The sequence below is a fragment of the Actinia tenebrosa genome, unplaced genomic scaffold (assembly GCF_029948245.1).
Source record: "Actinia tenebrosa isolate PJP-AT-01 unplaced genomic scaffold, QUT_ActTen_1.0 PGA_scaffold4__44_contigs__length_22323623, whole genome shotgun sequence".
Taxonomy (NCBI): Eukaryota; Metazoa; Cnidaria; class Anthozoa; order Actiniaria; family Actiniidae; genus Actinia; species Actinia tenebrosa.
The window spans coordinates 19,911,866-19,939,283 of NW_028292581.1; the positions used below are offsets into that span (position 1 = coordinate 19,911,866).

The 27,418-nt window shown below is 39.4% G+C and overlaps 2 protein-coding genes across 4 annotated transcripts; both read left to right on the top strand.

Annotated features, from left to right (window-relative positions):
- On the top strand, window positions 1-26,331 carry LOC116296509 (tubulin beta chain). 3 transcript variants are annotated; one of them, XM_089037253.1, is made up of 6 exons: window positions 1-107; window positions 21,727-21,835; window positions 22,475-22,585; window positions 23,675-24,132; window positions 24,612-25,106; window positions 26,005-26,331. In XM_089037253.1, the coding sequence occupies exons 1-6, from the start codon at window positions 90-92 to the stop codon at window positions 26,116-26,118; spliced, it is 1,305 nt and encodes a 434-aa protein (XP_088893379.1). In that variant the 5' UTR covers window positions 1-89; the 3' UTR covers window positions 26,119-26,331. The 3 variants fall into 3 exon arrangements, with proteins under 3 accessions (XP_088893379.1, XP_088893377.1, XP_088893378.1); XM_089037251.1 differs by lacking the exons at window positions 1-107; window positions 22,475-22,585; window positions 23,675-24,132; window positions 24,612-25,106; window positions 26,005-26,331 and adding an exon at window positions 13,890-20,978 and having other exon boundaries at window positions 21,727-21,806; XM_089037252.1 differs by lacking the exons at window positions 1-107; window positions 21,727-21,835; window positions 22,475-22,585; ... (1 more) ...; window positions 24,612-25,106; window positions 26,005-26,331 and adding exons at window positions 13,890-20,688; window positions 20,760-21,544.
- Window positions 1,913-5,109, top strand: LOC116304485 (uncharacterized). Its single transcript, XM_031714227.2, has one exon. The coding sequence runs from the start codon at window positions 3,369-3,371 to the stop codon at window positions 4,302-4,304; it is 936 nt and encodes a 311-aa protein (XP_031570087.1). The 5' UTR covers window positions 1,913-3,368; the 3' UTR covers window positions 4,305-5,109.
- Window positions 26,332-27,418: the final 1,087 nt, after the last annotated feature.

Consider the following 27,418-nt stretch of genomic DNA (forward strand, 5'->3'; position numbering starts at 1 on the left):
CCAGGTTCTCTCCAGTGTTTCGAGGGTTTTTCTCCGGGTTTTCCAGCTGCCATCTTTCCGAGCACATCGACTTCTAAATCGTTTCCATCATGGAACGAGGGCCACAGGTTTGTAAGTCAGTTCTACCCTCCTAAAACAACGACGATTTATTTCAGTTCTTTGTATATTCTCTCTTCTAAGTCGACACCTTCGGGACACAGGATAAATCGTGACAGCGTGGCAATTTGTATGCTGTGAGTGTGTGACTATTTCGGCCGCTTATCTTCTGAGGTCCCTAGAATCTATAACTAGGCCGGTGCTGTTCCCGTAAGCTATTCTGCGGGCGACAACCTTTCGCCGCATCATCATGTAGCAAATATTTGAACTTTTAGTTGAACTAGCACGCCAGGGGGCTGCATTCCACGCTTTTATGGTTTTTCGCTTTAGCGATTCTACAAACAGTTTACCGAAACAGCTGTTTGATCAGAAACCCTTAGTAGTAACAGCATTTTTAATCACCATTCTGTCAAAGGTTACACTATTAGGCTTAGCTAACCTTACGGAAATCTTAAGACACGCTATTCCAAAATATGGATGTCTCCATGATGGCTTTATTTTTTAATTCTCATTTAATTAATAGTTACAGGGCTGATGTCCCAATTGCTTAACAATACCCCAAGCTTGATTTTGTTCCAAGCTTGAGTTTATTATTGTTGAAAACATTCCGTTGAATCCAAACTAGCAGTTGTGGTCAAGTTAACGTCATGTGGTGGTCAAGAGAAAGGCGAAATACGCTGTTTACTCTAATTTAATCGAAGGATCAATTTAGGTTTTCGAAATTGAATGAAAACTAATTTTAGCACTGTAACATCTGTTCGGGTCTGGATTATTCACAGGTATAAGACTAGCTTATTAATTTTGATTAGTTTTTCTAAAAGTGAAATGAAATAAATCCGGAACTCAGATCTAATCACCACAAGGCTTATACGGACGGCAAGTAATATTGATATGATGTGGTAATAGAATTAAATGGGAAAGAAAAACTAAGAATCGATCTCTCTATTACGTGTAACACTGTTAGAATAGAAATGTGGGAAGATCAGAAATGATAACGAAAAATAGGCAGTAATTTTTTTCGTTTATTTATCTATTTTTTTATTTTTTTCAGTTTCTTTCTTTCCTTCTTCCTTTCTTTCTTTCTTTAGTTCTTTCTTTCTTCTTTTCTTTCTTTCCTTCCTTCCTTCCTTCCTTCCTTCCTTCCTTTCTTTCTTTCTTTCTTTCTTTCTTTTTCTTTTCTTTTTCTTTCCTGATTTCCAGTTTTGCTACTCCCGTAGTCACAAAATAATGCTTTTAAAAATATCTTAAAGGAATTTCAAAATACCTTCATTATCGTATATGAAAATTCATTTAGTTTTGGTATTCTGTTTTGCGCTATCACAGTCGAATCCACATCAGATCTAGCCTACATGGCAGGCATTCCTGGCCTCGCAGACTATCATAGATCGGGCTGTAATGATTAATCACTGCCAAAACAAAAACAAAATAAACAAAACAAAAAAGGAAAACGCATTTTGAAGATCCGAGGAATCGCGGCGGATGGCCGTGGGTGTTATCTTTAGTTCGCCGTGGAAGGACCTACACTTCGGCTTGCGCTTTTCAAGAATCGAGCGCTGAGTAAATTCGATGTTTAAGAAAACTTACAAACAAGGTTTTAAATTCAACTTCGCTAACGAGACTAAAACTCATTGCCACCGGATGTCATCCTTCAACTGCCAGAAAACGGGTAGACTAAACCTTTCCATTTGCATCAGTAGAACGTAAGTGGGTTGATAGGAGCCTATCTATTAGTGTAAGCACATCTAAAACCAGACAAAACAGTTTTTGTTTTGGAATGCAGCAAACACCATTTTTTGGCCACACATTTAGCCTTTGTGGGGTTCGGGAAGGGTGGCTGTGGAGGGGGAAAGAGAGTCCCAGACCAACGGATAATCTAGCAGCGGTGTTTTGCTGAGACAACAAGGAAAGATCAATGCCAAAATATTGAGATTTCAGCGCGGCACATTTTACTATTCATTGTCATATCTAGATCTGTCATCCTCGATGCGTCAGTAAGTTTAGCGGTTCATAATCAGTGATTGCTAGTTATCTTAGTCCCTGATAAACAAACGGCCAGTTATTGTATAAATATGATAAAGATATGAAAGCTTTGTTTTCTGGTGAAAATCTCATAGAAAAGTGTCCATTTTTGGCCTAAACTTCCGCGTACTTACGTATCGCAATTGGTTAATTATTGTAATTATAGCAGGTGTGACGTCAAATGCGTGGTACTTTATGACTAACAGGCGCAATTGGCTCGCTGATGGATGATCATAAAATGCCCACTGCCCGAAATGAGACTCAACTTACAGTTCACCTGTCTCCGTCTGGCTTGCTTGGTATTCTTATTCCCGTGTACAAGAGATTTGATAACATAGAATTTGATAGGATTTTGCTGATTGATATGACATAGAAAACTCAAGAAAGGACATTTTGACAGAAGAACGATAGAGTTTCCGCATTGGTTTTCGAAGCGAGAGGCAAGAGGGGCAATGCTATCAGATATCTGGTGTATGTCACGCAACACATAGGCCAATCATCCGCGCTCCCTTCCACTCAAACGACACTGTATATTTCCTTGCCATAACAGAATTGTTTTAATCACCCAAGATTAATTACTTGTGAGTTTGGACTTTTTACGGTCAACCAGCTTTGAGCCAAGGCTTGAATCATCTGCATGCTAGAGCATCGGAGCGTTGTGTTTACAAAAACCCCTAAACAAAGCCAACAGTAAGGTGTCGCCTTGAGTGTAATGGTTAATTAAAAGCCATGTCATGTCAACAACAGCCTTTCATTAGAAATTAGAAATTCGATGAAGAGCTATATTTGGATCTCCAGTGATCATATCATAAAACTACACTTCGAAACCAAGCTGTATCCCTCGACGATTTTGAGTCATTCAAGGAACACTATTTTTCCCCACTTCGGCCTTGTAATAGGATTAAAGCAAGGCTATATTGAATGTTGACTAATACGTTCGCGAGCAACATCCTACATAATCATCGGTTGAGCAAGTTCTAAGAGTTGAGCGATTTGTTGGTACTTATTCACTTGTGTCTTTGACCGGAGAGTACTGAGCTTTTACCAACAGATGTGAAGGCAGTCCGGTTATACAGTTTCTTGTGTTATTTCCGCCTCGACGATCGCTCGAAGTGATGTTTATGAAATATGCTCCAAGCAAGACAGCTCGATAATTCCCAGTTGCTGAACTGTACGCGATGAGGCTGGGGGAAAGGTCTTGATGACATCAGGCGAAAAAGCAAAAGCATTTCCAAGGAGAATAACAAGAAGGTATGCTAAAGCTGTTTACATGCCGTTCAGATACTACAGTCATCGAAGACGACGAGAAAGATTACACTAAGGTTGACCTCGACAAACACAGACCAACTTACAAAGTCAGATACCTTGGATGTGAAGAGCTGTATAAACCGGACTTAACCCAAATGTGCGAGACTGTGGACGATATTTACACAAGACAGAGAAGTCGATTTAGAAAATTAACCCGTTGTTCGTTAGTAATTACCAAGGAAGCCCTTATCTTACGAGATCCTGACAAGACAGAGGACGAAGAGAGGGGCTTTAGTCTCAAACGAATACTATATTGTGGTGTTTACGGTAGACATCAGAAGTTGTTCTTCTACAATTATCAATTTGGAGTGAAAGGAGATTTAGTGAATTGCCATGCTTTGCTATGTGAGACAAAAGAAGAGGCAAAAAGCTTGGCCAAAGTTATTTCCAAAGCATTTAGAATCCAAGCTCAGAAGGCCCATCAAGAGGACCTCGAAAACCGAAAACTACACGCGAGGGGTCTCAGCCAAAGTAGTCTATCGGAACAGAGAAAGTATTTTGATTTAAAAAACTCACGCGGGACGCTAAGCGCTAGTGAAGAATTCCAACCGAAGGGAAAAGGGGAAAAAGATACCCGGATTGGTAGAAGTTACGGGATACATGATTGGGAAATTACAGATTCTTCTAGAGACGATACGAGCATGAGTTCGTTTAACGCTGAGATACGAGATATAATGGAGACATCTTCCATTACCAACTTTAACGAGATAGAAGAGGAATCTTCGAGTGTAGTCGAACAAGTTCAACTAGTAGACGGAGCTGCAAATAGCGAAGACAATTCTAGCCAAAAAGACGCGATAAATACTACGGATTTTTCGTTCAATATCAAAGATATCGAACATTGGTCGTTGGTTCAGAACTTATATTCCACGGATGTGTAAACACTTTAGAGGTAATGTTATTGATTTAACGCTCAAGTTTATTTTGATATGAAAGCTAATTGAACGGAATGCCGATTCCTTGGGAAGTAAACTGTGTCTAAGTAAATTGTGCTTACTTGTGTTCTATGGAATATAATTGAAGGCAATCAAGAAATATCAGGGCCGCCCCAGTAGTATGTCACGCTATAACTGCTATTGTAATCGCGTCTAGTGCACTGATGGGATGATGGAGTATTGCACGTAGCATTGGAATTATCTTCACTGAATCCTTCATGCTAGTGTTTCAATCTACTTATGCACTGCCAGGATATTGTAAATACTTCCAGGATCAAGTATTGGAGAAATAAAACCATTCTTTAGGAATCAAGAAGGTGTTTCTGTCGTTTAAAGTTTATATAAACACTGCGCGCAGTCATGTCGGCTCAACACAACATTGACTTAACAAGACTTCTTGGTGCAATCGGAAATCTTATTCAAATCAAAAAATCCTTTTAAAATTCAACTAACTCTTATTCGCAAAAGATTTTCTTTCGTCTTGTAAGACGTGTGCTCAATATTCTGCTTGACATTTAGGGATTAAATGTTGAAGGTATTTGTGCTATTTGGGGTCTTAAGCATAAAATCGTACAACGAATATAAAACTCTCTCCAGTTATTGATGCTCAAGCTTATTATATGACAGACTGAATACCCATCTCTTGAATGTCGCTCGTGTAGAACGACGCTTAGTGCAGAGAGCTTCCAGGATCGCTCTGTAACATTCAAATGATCTTCCTGTGTGTAGAATAAAGAAACTATAAAACAAATTAGTCTAAACAGATAAGTTTTTACGAATAGTGAAAATGGATGGATCGTAAAAGGTCAACCGGGTGAATCTCTGGCAGAGTCAGGATGGATTCAGTGAATCCTTCATTTCATGGCATCTGACCACAAGAATTTCTGATTTCAAACCATTAAACCATTAACTGTCCTTAGACATATGCTCGCTAAATAATCAGAAAAATATTTACAAAATGAACAAATATGTACACGTTTTCCTTCATCTCGCGAGATAATTGAATTAAATAGTAGACAAGCTACTTCTTCCTCTGCGTCAATGCATCTTTAAAAATCAAATTAATTAAAATATTATAAATTTTATCTACTTCCCCCAAATTGGTTCTAAAAATACCCACATTATTGTCCTTTTTTCTTTTATCGTTTTATAAGATTAAAAGGAAAGAAATTCCGCTTTACGTATGTTTAGAGAGCAATTTGTGAAGTTTACAAATGCCATCAATTAGCTTCTTACGAGTAATGTTTTTATGTGTTATTCATATGTTTTCCACGATTATTTCGGTTAGTTCAATCAAATTGTATAATAGTTGTATTTTTAAATATATTTTATTCAGTCTTTGTCATTATTCTCTTTAAAACAAAGTTTTACATCTTAATGATTAATTTGGTGTTAAACATTACGACTAAATGCTTAAAAATCCCGACAACAAATGTTCAATAGTAAAAACAACAAACCGGAAAATTATATTGTATTTATACCGTCATGCTTTTACTTCCAATGAATTCGGTAATTTTGCGTGTATGAACTCACGGCTGCTGAAATTTTTGCAAGAAAGTGAAAAAGCTAAGAAAATTTATTGATAAATGAGCCAAGAATTGAGTTAAAAACTCCTCGGATTAAAACTGTCAGTCATATCGAAACTATTCGAGCATATATTTAAAATAAAACATCCGTTTGTTTTGCAACTGTTTTAAAATATAGTTCTTTTTTTTATGTGTTTGACTCGTATTCAATCGGTTCCCGACTTTTGGTTAGTGTTCTGTGAACGTTTAAAGGATATGAAATAGTCTTGTAAATAGTTTAGAATTACATTAAACTGTTCAAAGATAATCGAATAATTCCATATACAAAACAAACTCAGTGTTATCTATTCATACCATCATTTTCAAAAGCCATTTTGTAATGACCAGTATAGCAAGCAAAATGCAAGCAAGAGAAATAAACAGTCCCTAAAAAGAGAGAAAAGCATAACCAAATAGGATCATATTCCATCAATTTTTTTTCTCAACACTAAAATTTTTGAGAAAATAATATCTTAATTCTATGATTAGACTTTTTTTATTTGTTTCTTTTAAATATCTTTTAAGACTTTCTTAGCGGCTAAGTTTTGGTATTAGTATTTTCGAACTGCGACTAAGAAGAAAAAATAAGGTAAAAAGTATGCACAAATTTTTTTTTTTTTTTTTCATCGTGGGCCGCTCATCGTTGGTAAATTTTCTCATCGTGGTTTCTATTTTCGCCCACTTTCACTCCGCCACACTACCACACGTTCAATTATATTTTATATTGTCATTTAAGTACACAAAAAATATACGCATCTACAGCTGCGTCTGTTGATTAGCAATCATAGTGCATGAAGGAATGCACAACACTTTATGGAAATAGCCTCATTAATTTAAAGTTTTTTGATGGCCGGATCCGATAGATTGCTACAGGTTCCACATTTCCATTCCTGTCATATTTGCTAGTAGCAAAAGACTATGTTATTAAAATCGCTATTCATTTACCATGTTTTCTATCTCAGTTTCCGCCACGCCATTAATCAAGGGTGGAGTAGCGGTTCGATTCCTGGACTCGGCATAACATCAGGGTTTGAAGATTTTGTTAGACCGTCTGTCTTTTGATTCGAGTAATTGTCTCCGGGTTCTCCAGTTTTCGTCCCTCTCACGAAATCTAAAAAGCTATATTTCAGCTCGATCTGTGAGCTAGCATATGCAACAGTGCCCTGATTTAGATCAGCCCAGAGGTTGTTTCAGGGTTCTATCTGTGAGTTAGCCGTGCCCTGACTTAGATCAGCCCAGAGGTTGATTCAGGGTTCTATCTGTGAGTTAGCCATGCCCTGACTTAGATCAGCCCAGAGGTTGTTTCAGGGTTAGATCTGTAAGTTAGCCGTGCCCTGACTTAGATCAGTCCAGAGGTTGTTTCAGGGTTAGATCTGTAAGTTAGCCGTGCTCTGAATTGCAGTATCATTCAAGAGGTTGTTTCAGTGCTAAATTTACGCCCTTTTCTTCTGCAGAGAACGGGGAGAACACATTACTGAACACCTTACATACGGATTCACACTGATATGGCTTGCCACTGAATAAGAGAATAATTCATTCAAAAAATTATCCTCTACTGGTTCACTAACAGCTTATGAGTTATGATCCGGCTGCAGTTATTTTACGCAGCGGGCAGGCGCGGCAGGTCCTTTTTTGCCCAACTAAGCACAGCCGTTCTAAGCATGTTACGCCATTTCAGGAAGTTACTCGATTTAAACTTTGTAAACAACTCAGATATTAAGTACAAATTGGTAGCTAATCTTTAGATTTGAATTATATTAACAGCGGGACTCCCGAAACATATATGATTCGAATAAAAAGGTTGTCTATTTCCCACCCCACCCCTCCCCCCCTCAAAAAAAAGTCACTGTATTATAATTTCTGTTAGACCTTTTGCAGCTTAGCTTGCTGTAAAAAAAATTCTTCAGAAATGTGTAGCCGGGCACAAATTTTGTTTAAAAAAATCTCTGTTTAACGTAAGTCAAGTTTTTTTTCTTTTGGCTATTCGTCAGTGGTAGTAAAGATTTTCAAATCAGTAATTAATCTAGTAATTAATGGCGCACTTCTTTTCCCCTTTTTCCGTTATTATCCCCAGGCAACTATAAAAAGTTGATTGGCTGTGTTTTCCCTGATTCGTGATAGCGTGACGTCACATGTCGAACGTACGTGATGCTCGTGATACTGGAAAGTATTTGGCGGGTTTCTGAGGATAAATGGTTGGCAAAAGCTCCCGGAAAACTTATAAGAAGCGCCTGAGGACAATATTATAGACACGTATTTCAATATTCTCGTTTAGATAAAAGACATAAGTATTTTTACACAAGTGAATATAATAAATCCAGCGCGCCCATTGGTCACAATTGATGTCTTATGCGGGTATATACTAAATATAGTGCAGCTCTTTTTTTCGATTTGTCCCGCTTGCAGAGATACTTAAAATATGAAAAGAAAAAAGAAAAAACCTCGCTCTATACTACCTCATTTATTAAATTCACTTATGTTAAAAATACCAAAACAAATTTTCGCCTCAGGCTCAATGAATATCGGGAATATTTACCACGCCAAAGGAAGACTCGCACCTCGGTAAATATTCCGGCTTATCTTCACTGACCCTGAGGCGAATAATTGTTAATTATTTTATGTTTCGTGAAACTTTTTAAATTTTTTGTTTACTTATTTAGCTTATTGTTAGTCGTTTTTTGCTATTTTTTCTAGTTATTTGTTTATTTGTTTATTTTGCTTCTTTGTTGTTGTTTGTTTCTCGTTGTTGTTGTTGTTGTTGTTGTTGTTTTCTTTGCACTTTTGTTTTTTCTTTTCTACTTTTTCTCTTCCTCTCTCTTTCTTCCTTCTTCCTCGAGGAAACCCCTAACGCCATTCTCATTCTGTCCCCAGAGCTTCCCGGTCTCGTTCCACCCCCGAAGACCGAGGAGCTCTGGTTACGTGCCTACGTCAGATTTTATCCAGTATTCTCACAGGTCCCACTGGTACGAATATATATGAAAACCTATCAGCATATCTTATCACTTCTTTTCCAACCTGCTAAGGCCGTTCTATATCCAGCGCACTGATGGGTATATGTGGTCTCGCTGTACTCCCCTTCGACCTGCGGTCGCTCTCTTTATTTTATCTTGTTTCAACAAACAACTCTACTCACATACGACATCGAGATCGACAGGATTCGAACTCAGGTCGCATGGGTGAGAGGCGGCGCATTAGCAGCGCACGCCACCAGTCGCGTGCAGGGTTCCCATTTTTCTTGGTACTGACCAAGAGAAACGCAGGCTCAGGGAATGAGATGCGCAAGGCAATCTCGTACCCAGAGCCTGCGTTTCTTCTGGCCTGCGGCGAAGAACGAGGGCTCTAGCATAATCCATTTTTTGAGACCAGAATTTCTTGAACTTTAGAGCACTTGTGTTCAAAGGCTTGCCAAAAATTCAAAAAAAAAAAAAAAAAAAAAAAAATGCTCCCGATTTCTAATTATTTTGTTCTTTTTTTTTTTTTTTTTGTTAGGAAGCAAACATAGAACTCTATTTTAAAGCATGATTTTCATTGATTATATTTCACAGAAAAATTTTTTAATTTAAAGTGTTCTCAAACATTTTACTCCCAAAATATTAGATATATTACTCTCAAATTTTCAGTACTTACTAAATAAGACATTCTCTTTCGATTACTGGAGTCGATTTGCTTGTAGCTTGAATTTTTTATGCTAATGAGGAATAAACGTAAATAAAGATCGCCCTATAGGGTAAAGAATATTTATGATAATCGGTACTTCAAGAGCTTTACGCCTTGCTTTCTGCCAGGTCAGATTTATTCATCCCAGGAATTCAAAATGTTTTTTGTGGCCACAAACATCCCTTTCAGTTAGTAACTTTAGTTTGATACGTTTGTTTATCTTTGAAGATTTCTCCAATTCGTATGGCCAATAGTTTTGCTGTCTTCTCAGAATCACAGAGCAAAGCATGGGTTTGAAAATGAAGACCATCTTGTGCACTAGTCGTGTCATGGTAATTGAAGACGACTATCCTTTTCTTTTTGCTATCGACACCACAACAAGTGATTCTCTTCAAACAGAACTCTATAGCCTGTCCTTCGTCTTCATCCACTGGAATCAAACAAAGCGAATCGTTGCAAAAATCAACCTCAAATATAGGCAATGTATTGCTTTTTCGCTTCTTCTTTGAGTTCTCGTAAATCTCCACGACGGAGCCGCTCATTTCCAAATCAAGCGGACGAAGTATCTTGACATTACCCAGGTAGCTAACCAACTCTCTTTGCTTGCTTGGTGCATTTGCGTCGTCGTTAAAACTATTACAATTTAAAACTGTTGACTGTAACAAGGGCATTTTCTGTGCGATGTTATCCATAGCGATATTCAGCTTGAAAGAAAATAAGCACGAAAACTGATATCAATGTTTCTTTTTAGCTTGATTATATCTGAGTATGGTAATCAGTCTCGGATATGACTTGAGTGTATTATATCCCCTTGAAAAGTCTATTACATAAATGAAAATAGTCGGCGCGGGTTTCTTTCATTATCGACATAGATGTTACTAGTAGAGGGATTATGCTTTTTGTCATGGATCACCTTTTTTGCAAGGGATCGGATCCTCCTTTTTTTGTTTTATTTTATTTTATTGACGTATTTTTTAGTAAGATAATATGTGCCGGTAACTGAACAAAAAAGTAAATGATGCTATAATGTAAATGTAATGGCAATTTAGGTTGTTAATTTGAAAATGATTTGTATGACAAAACAAATACACATTTTAAAAAATTAGGAGATTAAAAAATATATATAAATAAATCAAAAAATTAATTAAAATGAAAAAGAAAAAGAAAAGAAGAAAGAAAAAAAAGAAAAAGAAAAAGAAAAAGAAAAAGAAGAAGAAGAAGAAGAAGAAGAAAAAAAAGAACTAAGAAAAGAAAAGGAAAGCAAAGAAAAGGAAAGTAAAGAAACGGAAAGGAAAGGAAAGGAAAGGAAAGAAAAGAAAAAAATGAATTGAAAAAAAAGAAAAAAAGAATCAAAATGAAAAAGTAAAGAAAGAAAAAAAGGGAAGATAACTAAAAAGGGAATGTAAATCTGAAAAAGGAAAAAAAATGTTAAGTGTTAATTCTAATCATAATAGTTGTAAACTAAAGACATCATTCAAAACGCCTTTTTCCAAACAACTCGTCGTTATATATAATGGAGCTTCTCAGTAAAGTCACCAACTCTGGCGGCTTCATTATCATGCTAACAAAGTTGTCGTAAGGTAGATTAGGTACTCATAGACTATCTTATTACGTTCAATACATAAGTGTTTACCATGCTGCGCTCACTTTGTCTCCATTGTATTTCCGATAACATTGCGCATCAAATTAGTACTCGTTAGGCCTTTTGCACTAGATTGGCACGAGATTTTTACTGGATGGGAAAAAAAAGAAAGAAAGAAAGAAAAAGAAAGAAAAAAGAAAGAAAGAAAGAAAGGAAAAAGAAAAGAAAAAGAAAGAAAGAAAGAAAGGAAGGAAGAAAGAAAGAAAGAAAGAAAGAAAGAAAGAAAGAAAGAAAGAAAGAAAGAAAGAAAGAAAGAAAGAAAGAAAGAAAGAAAGAAAGAAAGGAAGGAAGAAAGAAGAAAATGGACTTTCTTTATGTTAAAAATTTTTTTGCTGCATTACTAATGTTGTATCCAAAATTTTTTCAAAAATACTTTTTTTCCCTTATACGATACTTTAGATTTCAAGATACGAAGCGTTTAAAAGTTTGTTTACTATCCAGCAGAGCCTTTCCCAAGTAACCTTTTGCTGAACTTGACTGAAGGGCCACAAAACTAATAAATGTAAATTTAGTAAACTTGAGAATACAGTTTTATATTTAAAGGGGAGAATAATCGATTTTGTTAATTCTTATCGGGAAAAAAAAAAAAAAAAAATCATAGCATTGTGTTCTAGTATCGTGACCCGTCAAGTTCCTTAAATTTGGATGCGCACGCAACCTTGAGAAAACGGGCTATTGATTTGTAGTGAAAGTGATGGTGTAGTTTCGTATGACTGTGAAAAGTTCACGGCACGAACACGGTCGTAACACAGCAAGGGATACGCCAGACAAATCACGTTGCACGAGAATTTACTCTCCATCCAATCAAATACCCGGAACACGGCATAAACACGGCGCGGACACGGTCACGCCAAGATCACGGCACTTTTAGGCCAATCATATTGCGCGTGAAAAAAATCAGCCAATTAAAATTCTAGAAAGTATCACGGTCACGTTACGTCGCGCTTACGGCACTGAGCTTTTCACAGTCATACGAAAACTGCACTATATCAGAACGTGACAGTTCGTTGCAAAAGTACTATTATCTTTAAAACGAAAATGAATAAACAAATTTTTTAAAAGAATACGGTGGGAATATTAGCTTCTCGCTCGACCGTGCTTTTTTAAAACTCAGTCTTGGAAGCCCAACAATTTATTTGATTTTTATACTCGGCCACGGTTCCAAAATATTATTTTACGGCAAAAAAATTTTCCACACGATAGACGGAGGGAACGCACCACTTCTTAGTCAAAAATAATGTCTTTGTCCGTATTGTTTACTGGGCTGGTCCTAACGTCTTTGAGTCAAAGCGTTAACGTATGTATGGTTTCAAGGTTTTTTCTTCTTCTTTATAATGACGAACTGATTATCCACTATCATTATAGACTCGTTAATTTGGCATCTTCATCTAAGTAGAATTTGCTAGATCTCGATCTCCCTTGATTCGAGGGTTTTTCTCCGGGTTGTTCATTTTCCCTCCCTCAGCAAAACCTAACATGATGCTAAGTAATGATAAAAGGGTAAATTATACACCGTGAAAAGATGAAAAAACTTTCTGACGTTTCGGACGCTAGTCCTTCGTATTTTACTCCGACGAAGGGCTAGTACGTCCGCAACGTCAGTAAGTTTTTTCATCTTTTCACGGTGTATAGTTTACCTTTTTATCATTACTGTTTCATTAGAAACACCGACGCAGCTCACACTAGTTTTTAGCTAGTTATCTCTCCTAAAATGCTAACTTGAAATTAAATCTTCGAGTTAGCCGTGCCTGACGGAGTTTGACATTTAAGAGTTTTAGATTTTTTGATAATAATCATGACGACGCCATCCAAGTGTCGTCATGACAGCAAATCACCCCTCATAAAACCATTCAAACAAAGCAATACTTAGTTTGTTTATCTAACCGTTACAATCCCAATTAAATGTAGACTATGTTTTCAAGTGGTTTGACTTTGTAAAGATTGTCCTTCAATTCATTTAAGCAAACAACACAAAGTTCAAATCTGTCGAACTCAGAGCAAACTTAATTAATCGTAAGCAAACTTGCTTATCGTCTGAAAATTTCATCTAATATTTGCTTGAACTGGGTGATTATAAAAAACCAACCGGCTATGACTAATGAAAATAAAAGCTTCAATACATAATTAAGTAGATGCTTAGTAATCTGGAAAATGTCGTCATCTAATGGTAATAGAGTTTCGTAGGAAAGAAACGGCGTGTTTTGCTAAAAAAAATATTTTGTAATCCAATCATGAAGATTAGTGCAACTCAATTAGAGCATAATTAGTATAACTACAATTAGAATTTGTATTTAACCTCGTTAATTCGTTTGGTTCGCTTGTACTAGTAATCATTATTTATATAAGCACTGCATTCTCTTGGGTGTTGACGCTATTGTTTTTGGTACTGTGTTGGTAACGGCCGCCTAGCAACCAGTGATTTATCAGGGAGCTTACAATCAACTCAACTCATTTTAGACACAGACGCAGAATCGTTCAAACCTCAGTCAGATTAGATAAGGGTCTTATATTCTTACAAAATGAGAGAAATCGTACATTTACAGGCTGGACAGTGTGGAAACCAAATTGGTGCTAAGGTTAGATGTTTTAGATGTTACGATACTTAAAAACGTATATATTTTTTAATTTGCTTTTTACGGGGTGACTTTGCTCATTGCTGATGTTATAGCTTATGCATGATAGAAGCGGGTTCCCTGTGGAAGAGAGAAAAGGAGCTCGTGGGAATGGGGCAGAGTTGATATAGGGAAGAGTAGACAAGTTGTTGTTCTTAAAAAATGAATCCGGAATTCGAATGATTTTATCTTCAGGACAGCACATATGTGTAAGTATATTGATTCCGTTTTTCTTGGACAGAATATATTCTCATATAAGGTTTTGCAATTGTCATTCTAGCGAATCGTGAAAACCTGAACTCGTGAAAACCTGAAATCGTGAAAACCTGAACTCGTGAAATTAATCCTGCAGCGTGGAATTGTGAAATCATTGACTGACTGAACTCTGAATAAACTGATAATCTAGAACTTGAACGTCACGCATCTTGACTATAGTCCTCGAGATAATCTAGAACCTTTACAAAATTCGACATATCGTCAAATCTGAACGAACTGATTGAGAAAGAAAACACAAGATGAATGCCGAAGGAAACCCGAACTTGACCATCGAGCAACAACATGAAAGAATCCTCGAATTAGAAAAACAACTTGAAAACATGATAAAAGGACCGTCTGAATATGGGAGACAACTTGAGCGAGAGTTGGATCTTGGATCCCGAAGAGGTAAGAGAATTATTCAAGAAAATATGAAAGATTTCGAAGGCCGTAAAGCCGAACGGATTACACAAAGACAACATTCCTTGGCGGGATATTTATCCCACCTGTCAAGACTTGTCAACCAAGTTGGAGACGTGGAACGATGCTTCGAAACCGAAAAAATTGTTGATTATTTAAAGAAATTAGAACTTGCATGGGATTTGTACAGGAATGAATACAGTGTTTACATCGAGGAAGATTTAAGTGAAACAGAACTTTTACGAGTAAAACAACAACACGAACATGCCAAAGATAATTATCACAAGTGTGCCTATGCCGCATGCGAGCGTTCGAGACAGGCACAACAATGTCGAGAAGACGAGCAGACGCCAGTTGGCCGACAAAGAGATAATGAGACAATAAGCCGATATTCCTACGCAGGGGGGTCTACTAAGTCGAAAACTAGATCGCTGAGCTCTTCGAAGAAACGAGGACTACAGAAAAACGCGGTTTTGATGAAAATGACGGCAGAACAAGCTGAAGAAATAGCAAAATTGGAAGCGGAAATGGAAAAGCGCAAGATAGACATTGAACTAGAAAAGCAAAAAACAGTAAGAAAACTGAGATTTGAAGCCAAGATAGCAGAAAAGGAAGCCGAATTTATGTCAGAGGATGAAGAGTCCGATCTAGAATTACCACGTGGACCATGCCTTTACACAAGCACCCCCTTGACAAAGGAAGACCAGACCACGGATTGGGTCGTGAACGAAGCCACACGGATCCATGTACCGGATGACCGCGATGAGAGAATAAAACGAGAATACGAATATGAATATTGGAGAAACTCCCATGTTCCTAAGAGGTACGACATGCAAGAAGAAAGCGCTGATAAGAGCCACGCCCAAAGCGTTATGGCCGACGAAAGATACCATTCTGAGAGACCTCGAAGAGAAGAATCCATCTTACAAGAAACTACAACCCACAATGCAATTATGCTGAAGTTGAACATGTTGCAAGCCATGCAGCCTGTAAAGTTCTCCGGAGATGCTGACGACTTCCCCAGTCTTAGAAGCCGCCTGAAAGACAATTTAGAGGACGGACTATTGACCGACGGACAAAAGCTGGAGTTCTTACCGAAATTTGTCTGCGGAGAAGCGTATGAAGTAGTTCAACGAGCGTCTGGATGCAAGTACGACGATATTGTGAAGCTGCTAGAGGAACGATACGGACACCCATCCGCGGTTGCAGCCGCATGTATCGAAAAACTGACCATTGGTCCAAAGTTAGCCCATGATGACAACAAAGGACTACGTAACTTTGCAGAACAACTTGAATCAGCATCGAAGAAGCTGGAAGGAGAATACGAAATTGAAGCAAGCACGACGTCGAACCTGAAGCTGATCGTAAGTAGGTTGCCAAACTACCTATCAGCAAGGTGGGGAGATACCCTGTACTTCATCAGAGAGAAAGGGATGTCACCGAAGTTGAAGGACCTTGCGGCATTTGTGAAAAGACAAGCAGCAATCAAGAACGATCCCGCCTTTGTCACTACAACTTCATCACGGAACAGTGAATCGAAAACGAACACTGCTAGACCAATGAGATTCACTCACAAGGTAATGAAAGCTCAACCTCCGCTGAAAACCGCCACCTTCACGACCGACGTCAGACCTAAGGAAGCGTATCAAGCCGGTAGTAAAACAGAAAACGCAAGTACGCCGGGTCGCTGTGTCTGCTGCTCTGGAAGCCACGACCTTCTACATTGTACACAGTTCGCAAGGAAAGACATCACGGACAGATGGAACGTCGTGAAGAATAATAAACTGTGTCATGTTTGCTTGAAAGCGGGACACTTAAGAACACAATGCAAATCGAACGAGAACTGTGGATGCGGAAGTGAGCGACGCCACCACAAGCTGCTACACAACTTTCCCAGACCGAAAGCAGCCCCAGTCGACAAGAAAGCTGAAGAAAGGGAACAAAGAAAGGATCCACCGAGTAACGACCAGAGGCCTGCTCCTGAACAGAGGAAAACCGACCAGTACGCAACCAACGTACGAAATACAGACAAAAGTATACTTCTGCACGTGGTACCGATAAAGATCTCCGCGCCGGATGGAAGTGCGATAACGACGTATGGACTCCTGGACAACGGGTCCCGTGCCACCGTAGTTGACGCCGAAGTGGCAGAGATGATAGGACTCAAAGGAAGAAAGAAAAGAATATCGGTCAACACGCTGATGAATAAAGAAGAAGAAGAGTTCCAACTGGCTGAGTTCCAGATACAGTCTGCCGATGGTGAAGGACAACCAATCACAGTAGAGGAAGGGTTGATATCACAAAAATTCAGCATTTTTGAAGACCTCTTGCCTTCCAATATCGACAGAAATGCGTACCCTCATCTGATAGACATTGAAGTACCGGAAGTAGAAGTCCCGCGGGTATCTGTGTTGATTGGCAAGGATGTTGACGAAGCACACGAGATAATTGAAGTACGGAAATCTGATGAACCTACCTGTAAGCTCCAGGCTCAGAGAGGGCCCCTTGGGTGGGTCATTACGGGTACTATTGAAGGAAAAACACAACGAACGAAACTTGACTTGCACTTTACGGACATAGAAAACCTGAAGTTACGTGAACAGATAGAAAGATTCTGGAAGATAGATGACTATGGAACAAGACAGAATGTCAAAGAAAAAGAGGTGCTTTCAAGAGAAGATCTGAGAGCAGTAGCGAAGCTTGAAGAGACAACAGTGTTTAAAGAAGGACATTACGAGACCGGACTGCTGTGGAAGAAAGATGATGTGAAATTGCCAAACAATCGCGAGCAAGCTGAAAAGAGACTGTTGAGCCTCAAGAAAAGGTTTCAAAAGGATCGAGCGTTCGAAGAAGTGTATCGTGACACCATGAATGGCTACATCGAGAAAGGATACGCGCGCAAACTCTCCGCTGAAGAAACTTCGCAGATTGGACCGCGAACATGGTACTTACCTCACTTCGGAGTTACGAACGTTAATAAGCCAGGAAAAGTGCGTATTGTTTTCGACGCCGCTGCTGAACATGAAGGTACGTCATTGAACAAGAATCTGCTTCAGGGACCCGACTGCACGAACAGTCTGCTTGGCGTATTACTGCGATTCCGTGAAGACAAAGTTGCACTTGTAGCGGACATCGAAAGCATGTTCCATCAAGTCGGAGTACGTGAAGAAGATCAAGACTCTCTAAGATTCTTATGGTGGAGTGGAAATGCTGATGATCCTCCTGAAGAGTATGTGATGACAGTTCATATATTTGGTGCAAGAGACTCGCCGTGTGCAGCAAACTCAACCCTGAAGAAAACAGCGGATGACAACAGCGACGACTTCGATACTGCGACAGTTCACACTGTAAAGAACAACTTTTATGTCGATGACGTCCTAAAGTCGTTACCTAATGCGGACGCTGCAACACGCATGGCTGAGCAACTGACACAGCTGTGTATGAAAGGAGGCTTCAAGTTAACGAAGTTCATCAGCAACGACCGCGAGGTCCTAGCTGAAATACCAGAAGAAAAGAAAGCCACGTCCTTCCTCGATCTGAAACTCCAAGAACTACCAACAGAAAGAGCCCTCGGTGTACGCTGGGATGTCGAGTCAGACACCTTTGGGTTTAAAGTGTCAGAATTGCAGAAACCGAATACAATGAGAGGAGTTCTTTCAACTATTAGTGCGGTTTTCGACCCTCTAAACTTTGCAGCACCAGTGATATTGCCTGCAAAAAGAATCATGCAAGAACTGTGGAAGAAGAAGTATAAGTGGGACCAACCGCTTGAAGGCGAGATCCTACAAAAATGGTCAACTTGGAAAGAGAATCTTCCACTGCTGGAGCGAGTATGCGTACCGAGATGTTATTTTACGCTAACAAGTGAACAAAGAATTTCTCTTGAGCTTCACCACTTCTGTGATGCGTCCGAGGTCGGGTATGGAGCAGTATCGTACTTGAGAGCCGAGTATCATGATGGAAGAATCGAATGCTCATTTGTGATGGCTAAGTCCAGAAACACCCCTATCAAGACCCTCACCATCCCTCGTCTTGAATTGCAGTCAGCGGTACTTGCAACGCGTCTTGACAAGACAGTGAGGAAAGAGCTAGAGCTTGATGTCCAACAAGTAACATTTTGGACCGACTCCATGATAGTTCTAAACTATATCAGAAACGAAACTCGACGTTTCCAAACATACGTCGCAAACAGAGTGACCGAAATCAGAGAGGAAACACTGCCCGAACAGTGGAGACATTGTCCAGGCAAGGACAATCCTGCAGATGATGCAAGCCGTGGTCTTGACACTGAAGAATATCTCAAGAACCAACGCTGGCTTAAAGGACCAGAGTTTCTGTGGAAGACGAAAGAGAACTGGCCCGAGAACAAGTTTGAAGAAGTTAGCGTACAAGATCTGGAAGTTAAGAAAGAAGCTTATCTGACCGTACCTGAACGCAGATCATCTGTGGAGGAACTTACAAGGAGGTATTCCAACTGGATAGTACTCCTGCGCCGAGTTGCCTGGCTAGTCAAATTCACCGAATGGATCAAGTCCCGACACGTGAAAGAGAAACGTATTTCTACTGAAGACCTGCAGAACGCTAAATTGAAGGTTGCTAGGATCGTGCAACGTGAAGCCTTTTCCGAAGAAATGCAGAGCCTCAAGAAGAAGAAACAAGTTCAAGGACACAGCCCCACAGCAAGTCTAAGCCCAAAGTTACATGATGATGGTCTACTTCGTGTTGGTGGAAGATTGGCTAAGGCACCAATCTCCCAAGACGCAATGCACCCAATAATTTTGCCTCGGAAGAGTCACGTTACGACAATCTTGATACGTTACTTGCATGAGAAGAACGGGCACTGTGGTCAAGAGCAAGTGCTAGCCCTCCTGAGAGAACAATTCTGGGTGATCCAAGCACGAGTTGCCATAAAAAGCATCCTCGGAAGATGTATCGATTGCAAGAAACAGAGACCTCAAACGACAAACCAAGAAATGGGTGAGCTACCAAAAGTTCGCTTAACCCCATATGAACCACCATTTACCTACACAGGGGTAGATTATTTTGGACCCTTCCATATCAAGAGAGGAAGAGGACGAGTAACCGAGAAGAGATGGGGAGCCATCTTCGTGTGCATGAACTCCCGCGCCGTCCACTTGGAGGTCGCAAAATCGCTGGAAACTGACGACTTTATCATGGTCTTGGTAAGGTTCCTGAACCGAAGAGGTCACGTCAAAGAAATAAGATCGGATAATGGAACAAATTTTGTCGGGGCGGACAGAGAAATCAAGGAAGCCATTAAAGAGATAGACTCCCGCAAGATTGCGGGGGAGCTGATGGAACGCGGATGCAAATGGGTATTTCACACACCAGGAGCTCCACACATGTCAGGTGTATGGGAACGGCTTGTGAAAACTGTCAAGAGAAGCATCAAAGCCATAATTGGACAAGAGACAGTCAACGAAGAAGTGCTACATACCGTATTTACCGAGGCGGAGCGCATTTCCAATGGCAGACCGCTAACTCGAAATCCGCCGAATCCTGATGATGACGAACCGTTAACTCCGAGTCATTTCCTGAACGTCCGTCCAACCACCAACCTACCCTCTGAGATGATAGACGAATCGGACAAATACAGCAAGAAACGATGGAGACAAGCACAGTTGTTAGCCAACCATTACTGGAAGAGATGGTTGAAAGAATATATACCCTCACTGCAAGAGAGACAAAAATGGCGACAACCAAAGAGAAACATACAGATTGATGATTTGGTGCTGGTAGCTGACGAAAACCCTACAAGGAACAAATGGCCGTTAGGCAGAGTTACTAAGGTGTTCCCAGGAAGTGATGGTTTGGTTCGAAGTGTAGAAGTGAAGACTAAGGAAAACAGCTACCGACGTCCAATCCACAAGTTATGCTTGCTGGAAGCCGAAGATGAAGATGACGTTTGAACCAAGAGACTCAGACTTTGCGTTTATAATTTAGTCGAAACTGTTATAGTATGAACGTTTTAGTATAGACCGTTCATAGGGGGCGGAATGTTATAGCTTATGCATGATAGAAGCGGGTTCCCTGTGGAAGAGAGAAAAGGAGCTCGTGGGAATGGGGCAGAGTTGATATAGGGAAGAGTAGACAAGTTGTTGTTCTTAAAAAATGAATCCGGAATTCGAATGATTTTATCTTCAGGACAGCACATATGTGTAAGTATATTGATTCCGTTTTTCTTGGACAGAATATATTCTCATATAAGGTTTTGCAATTGTCATTCTAGCGAATCGTGAAAACCTGAACTCGTGAAAACCTGAACTCGTGAAAACCTGAAATCGTGAAAACCTGAACTCGTGAAATTAATCCTGCAGCGTGGAATTGTGAAATCATTGACTGACTGAACTCTGAATAAACTGATAATCTAGAACTTGAACGTCACGCATCTTGACTATAGTCCTCGAGATAATCTAGAACCTTTACAGCTGACTTAGTGATCAACCACGTAAGCGAAAAGTAAAGTAAAGTCCCCGAGAAAATCGAGACTGAAATGCTAGTGAATTGCTTGAATGGTTTTCAAAAGTCTTTTTAGGCCTAGAAGTAGAAATATGTCTGTACAATACAACTTCGACGGTTAAGACTCGGTACACAAGCTTCCAGTAAACAAACAAACAACCCGAACAACACACCCACAAAACAAGATAAGCGTGTGTTACAATCGAAACCACGACGCAATTTACTACTGGGTATCATTCATATTATTTACAAGCCAACGTTTTTTTTTAGCTTTTATCCTTATTTCTAAAATGGCTAATGTTTTATTTCTTTAAACTTAATAAAAGTTTATCACAGTTTTACCTTAAGCACACCCATAAATAAACTTATTATAGAACTATAAATATATTCGAATATGACTGGCTTTTGGCTGTGAACGTTAGTGACTAGCTAGTACATCTAGCCAGATTAAAACACCTTGTTTTACATGTTCAAATTTTACAGATATCATTTTACAAATTAAACTTCATCCTAAGCCTGGGTGCAAAGATTCACTGAGTATCATTCATATTATTCAAAAGCCAACGTTTTTTAGCTTTTATCCTTATTGTCTAAAATGGCTATTATTTCGTTTCTTTAAACTTAATAAAAGTTTATCACAGTTTTGCCTTAAGCAGTTTTTTCCCCAGATATTGTTACTGTTTTACCAATGTGCAGATGGCCAAAGATATTCATCAATATAAATTTTTGTATTGTAGTTTTGGGAGGTGATCTCTGACGAGCACGGAATAGACCCATCAGGGACGTACCACGGTGACTCTGATTTGCAGCTCGAGAGAATAAACGTGTATTACAACGAAGCTACTGGTAAGCTATTGTTGTACGACAAGGTTGGGGCAGAAACTATACCACAGAAACTATAGCCTCAAACTAGCGCGGTTACTTGAAAAAGCGCTTGAGAAGGGGTTTATCACTGAATTCTCACTGAATTCTTGATTTAGATTTCCACAAAAATAAAAACTTCTTGGAATTAAAGATGTGAACTTATTTCTTGTTTACGAGAACTAGAATAATTCAATAATATCCTTTTGAACTCATCTTCAAAACCCTCCTCTTAAAATTTGCGCGCCTAAAATGTCTGGGCCCGGTTGTACGGGGAGTAGATAGCGCAGTAGAACGGAGAATTCAAAACTGGTTAGAAGTTAGAAGAAACGCACTTATGATTTATTTCCCTAAAGAACTGAACGCTTCAAGAACAGTTTCATACCGAAATGTGTTCAAATCTGGGATTAAAAAATGAATTTCAGAACTTTTGTAGTCCTGTTTTAGTATTGTTATAATCATTATATGTAAAGTCACATTTTTCAAACCAGAAAGGGTTTGTCAGTTGGTTAATATTTCAATAAAGTTATTATTATTTTATTATTTTTATAGCGTTCTTCTGACTACTGGTATACTGTGGCTGTATTCATGCTTGTGCTAAATAACTCTTTTTATTCATATCAGGCGGTAAATATGTACCAAGAGCTGTCCTGGTCGATCTGGAACCAGGCACCATGGACTCTGTTCGTTCTGGACCATTCGGACAAATCTTCAGACCTGATAACTTCGTTTTTGGTGAGTATTTCTTTGTTAAAGAATGTATATATTCCACACAAAAACTTCAAATGAGCAAAAGTAATTATTGTATAGACTTTATTCTTCACTTGACTCTGAAGATGACTTCCGCTCAGGTTGTCGAAACGTTAGTCACATCAAACAGTCCTTCTCAGGACTATATCCACCCGGATGATCATAGTAATACTTCGATTAACGAAAGTAAATATATTCACGCGCTTTTCACTAGCTTATGGCTTCGACAACCGACGCTGCACAGCCCCGGTTTGATAAGTAATATTTCAAAGCCGACAGTGAGAACTGGACGGGATTTCAAGTCAAAGCAAATAGTTCCAGTGCGAGGCGCACCCGAGGAGTTGAACTAATTGCGTGGACTTGAAATCACGTCCAGTCCGATATTGGAGGCTTTAAAATGACTTCTCATGCTCATTGATTATTCGACTTGGAGTAACTGGAACAAAATTAATTCAGTCCTAGTACTGAATTAATTTTGTGTTCCAGTTACTAGAGAATGAATTCATTCCTTTCACATGACCTAACCAGGTTTCTAGTAACATCATGTGACTCAAAAATAGCCCATTGATTGGCTGGTTTCCTCATGAATTATTAATGAGCATGAGAATACACCTTCAAACCTTTAATAGACCCCTTGCATGTGACGTCAAAGCAGCTCAATTTGGAGGCCAAAACGAAAGAATTTCATTTTCATGAGAATTGCAAACCTATTGTTTTGTCCTCCAAATTGAGGTGCATTCCAAAGTGCTACAAAGGGATCTATACCATCGATACCAGCATGCAAGCTCAAAGGGAAGCACGGCTGTCGTAGGGGTGAGAGCGTCTGACTCCCACCAATGCGACCCGGGCTCGAGTCCCGCCGTGCTCGATGTCGTATGTAAGTAGAGTTGCTTGTTGGTTCTCTCCTGTGTAGTATGTGAGTAGAGTTGTTTGTTGCTTCTCTCCTGTGCTTCGAGGTCTTACCGGGTTCCCCGTTTTTCCTCCCTCCATAAAAATCAACCAGTCTAAATTCCAATTAAAATCCAGAGGAATTATGATTTTTTACAAAGGTTATTTACATTTTCAATTTTGCAGGTCAAAGTGGAGCTGGCAATAACTGGGCCAAGGGACATTATACAGAAGGTGCTGAGCTTGTTGACTCCGTACTCGATGTCGTTCGAAAAGAAGCCGAGAGCTGCGACTGCGTACAAGGCTTTCAGCTCACACATTCCCTTGGGGGAGGTACTGGGTCAGGAATGGGCACACTTCTCATCTCGAAGATCCGCGAGGAGTACCCCGACAGAATTATGAACACATTTAGCGTGGTCCCATCCCCAAAGGTGTCGGACACAGTCGTCGAGCCGTACAACGCTACTTTATCGGTACATCAATTGGTGGAGAATACTGACGAAACCTACTGTATTGATAACGAGGCTCTATATGACATCTGCTTTAGGACCCTCAAACTGACCACACCCACTTACGGAGACTTGAATCACTTGGTGTCTGCTACTATGAGTGGTGTAACAACCTGCTTGAGATTCCCTGGCCAGGTAGACTTCTACAATAACTTGTATTCACTAGTCTTTAACCCAACAGAGATTGCGCTTTGGCTCATGCTCATTTGCATCAAATTGCTGGCTTTCAATCAGCTGATAAAAGTCTTCGAAATTTTGTCCTCCAAATGGTGCTTAAGTTATTAGAGACCTTTAGCACTAAGTTCTTGTTCGTTTCGCAAACCTCAATCTGCAGTTCGACGTCAGGCGTTTTCCGTCAAGCTTCCAACATTTAGCAAGGCGTCATAACGAAGTTGTTGATGGAAGAGCCGCCATATTGAATTTCATCGATGCCGATTGTTTCTCCGTGTTTGCAGGCGTGTTTCTGGGCCTGATCTCTAGCGGTTAGCGGTAAACCTGATTCTAAATGTCTCTATTAATTCCACAAAACCTGAAAAGAATCTTCAGAATAAAAAAAGAAAAACTAGTCCGAATGTCACGAGTGCCTAAATTTAATTTTTTTAAATTTCTTTTAGCTCAACGCTGATCTCCGAAAGTTAGCTGTCAACATGGTACCATTCCCACGTCTTCACTTCTTCATGCCTGGCTTTGCTCCATTGACCAGCCGTGGATCCCAGCAGTACCGTGCCCTTACCGTCCCAGAACTGACACAACAGATGTTTGATGCCAAGAACATGATGGCTGCATGTGATCCAAGACATGGTCGTTACCTGACGGTTGCTGCCATGTTCCGTGGCCGCATGTCCATGAAGGAGGTTGACGAACAGATGTTGAACGTACAGAACAAGAACAGCTCATACTTTGTTGAATGGATCCCCAACAATGTCAAGACTGCAGTCTGTGACATCCCACCAAGAGGACTCAAGATGTCAGGCACGTTTGTTGGCAACAGCACCGCCATCCAAGAACTCTTCAAGAGAATCAGCGAGCAGTTTACGGCTATGTTCAGGAGAAAGGCTTTCCTTCATTGGTATACTGGTGAGGGTATGGATGAGATGGAGTTCACTGAGGTGAGTCAGAGATGTTTTTATCTAATCGTCTTTCCTCGGTGTCAAAAAGATGGAGATTTTCTTATCCAACATCAACCTTTGGTAGTTCATGTGGAGTGATCGGGAACCTCACGAAGAGCACCTTACCATGGGGGAGGGGGTGGGTTAGTTACGAACACACGGTGCAACATTGCGGCCAATGTTGTGAATTGCAGGCAATTGATGTTGCGAGCGATGTCACACGACGCAATGGACTACTTTGACGATATGGCAGACATCTTGAATCAAAACGCATTATGGGGCGTCCGTGGGGCAAATAAAGCTTTGTTGCAGTAATGATGTCAATTGATAACAAGAGATTAATTAAGATAGCGCATCGATCACCTTTAACAATTATAAAAGAAAGACAAATACTAGAAACTCTATTTCATAGTTTTTCATCATCTTAGTTTTTTTGGCAACATGGCCGCCGTATCGTCAAAGTAGTACATTCATTGCACGCAATGTTGAAGAAATAAAAAACGTGCGCGCGTACTGTGTGCAGTTATAAAGCACGCGGGGATTGGCAGAACACGAGAGAAGTGTTAGGTGAAGCACGACGCGGAGTGTTTCTCGACACTTCTCGAGTGTTCTGCCAATCCCCAAGTGCTTTATAACTCCACACAGCACAGCAAGCAAGCTTTTTATTTCTTTTATAAAATGCAAAGGGTGCGTGCGTGCTGTGTGCTCTCATAAAGCACGCGCTCCCAACCAATCAGAATGCGAGATTTATAACAGTTATTTTATAATTAATGCTGATTATAAATGTAGTAAACTTTTCTACACTTCATCAACATTGTCTGCAATATTGCGCGCGGCAATGTTGCACTGTGCCTTTACAAAATAACTTTATTAACGATTATAACTCATTCTTTTCCAGGCTGAATCCAACATGAACGACTTGGTCTCAGAATACCAACAATACCAAGACGCTACAGCAGAAGAAGAAGGAGAATTCGACGAGGAAGAGGAAGGAGAAGAAGAAGCAGCATAAGTCTAATATTAATTTTCCACACCGCGCGCACGCAGCATTCAAATGAACCATTTTTATTGAGTGAAAGGCTGATTTTATATCATGTGTAAAGAGAAATATAATTTTGAATTTTCTTTTCTTAGAAGCAGCATAAGTTAATATTAATTCTCCACACCGCGCGCACGCAGCATTCACATGAACCATTTTTATTGAGTGTAAGGCTTATTTTATATCATGTGCAAAAAGAAATATGATTTTGAATTTTTTTAATGTACAACAATTCTCAAAACATTCTGATATCTAACTTTATTATGTAATGATTGGAGTTTCAGGATTTTATCCAATAAACTAGTTTCTAGTATCTGTTTGCTCAAAGTTAGCCTCTACTTTGTGCAGAATATTCATGTGTTCCATTGAAGGTCTGTGGGGTTTCAAAGTGCTTGTATTGTTGAAATTGTGCATTCTTTACTTTAACGTTGGTATTTATGAATATTTAGACTTTGATTCGAGGTTAACCCTGAGTAACTGAGTCTATAATCAAGGAACACAGCGGTAATTTTTATTTCGAAAATGGCCTATTAACCATATATGCATGCGCAAAGAACCGAACCCTGGGTACCTATTATAATATATTAATAACCAAATAATAATTATCTGTAGTAATGATGCAACTTTTGCAATAAACCAAATATAACTAGCTGGAAGACCGGGTCGATGAGTGTATTTTATGCATGGTTGTTATATGGGAACACGACATCCTTAAGGCACGAATACACGGAGCAATTTTCTCTGCAACTTGTCTTGCAACAGTTTTGCGACAAAAATTTCAAGAGTGTTAAGACGGTACAACGAAGACGCAATCGTTGCCAAAAGTAGAAACGAACTACTTTTCGCAACGATTGCTGCAACTTGTCTTGCAACATTTTTCAGTTTCTAAATGCGCTGTAGGTTACACGTTGCAATGCTCCATGCAACTTGTGTCGTAACGCCGTTGCGAGACAAGTTGTAGAGAAAATTGCTCCGTGTGATCGCTCAGATAGCTCACGGTTTTTTACTGATATTTATTAGGCACTGCGGCATTTGTGGGGAAAGCGGAAATAAGAAGTGAATTTTATGGAATCGATCAATTTATAATCCGAAAACAGCATTAAAAAATAATTAATATTATGATATTACTCTAAAACATTAAATTCGGAAATGCCTTTTTCGAATTTGCATAGATCATTAAATCTTTTTGCGCGCGGACACAAAGATCTGTTTAAAATGGCCTGTATTGATATTTTTTACTCGCTATGGACCGTTTATTTTGCTATCTTACTGG

What these genes read in the sequence shown, in the direction of transcription:
- LOC116304485 (XM_031714227.2), top strand. Translation starts at nt 3,369, where the DNA reads ATGCTAAAGCTGTTTACATGCCGTTCAGATACTACAGTCATCGAAGAC.
- LOC116296509 (XM_089037251.1), top strand. Translation starts at nt 14,350, where the DNA reads ATGAATGCCGAAGGAAACCCGAACTTGACCATCGAGCAACAACATGAA.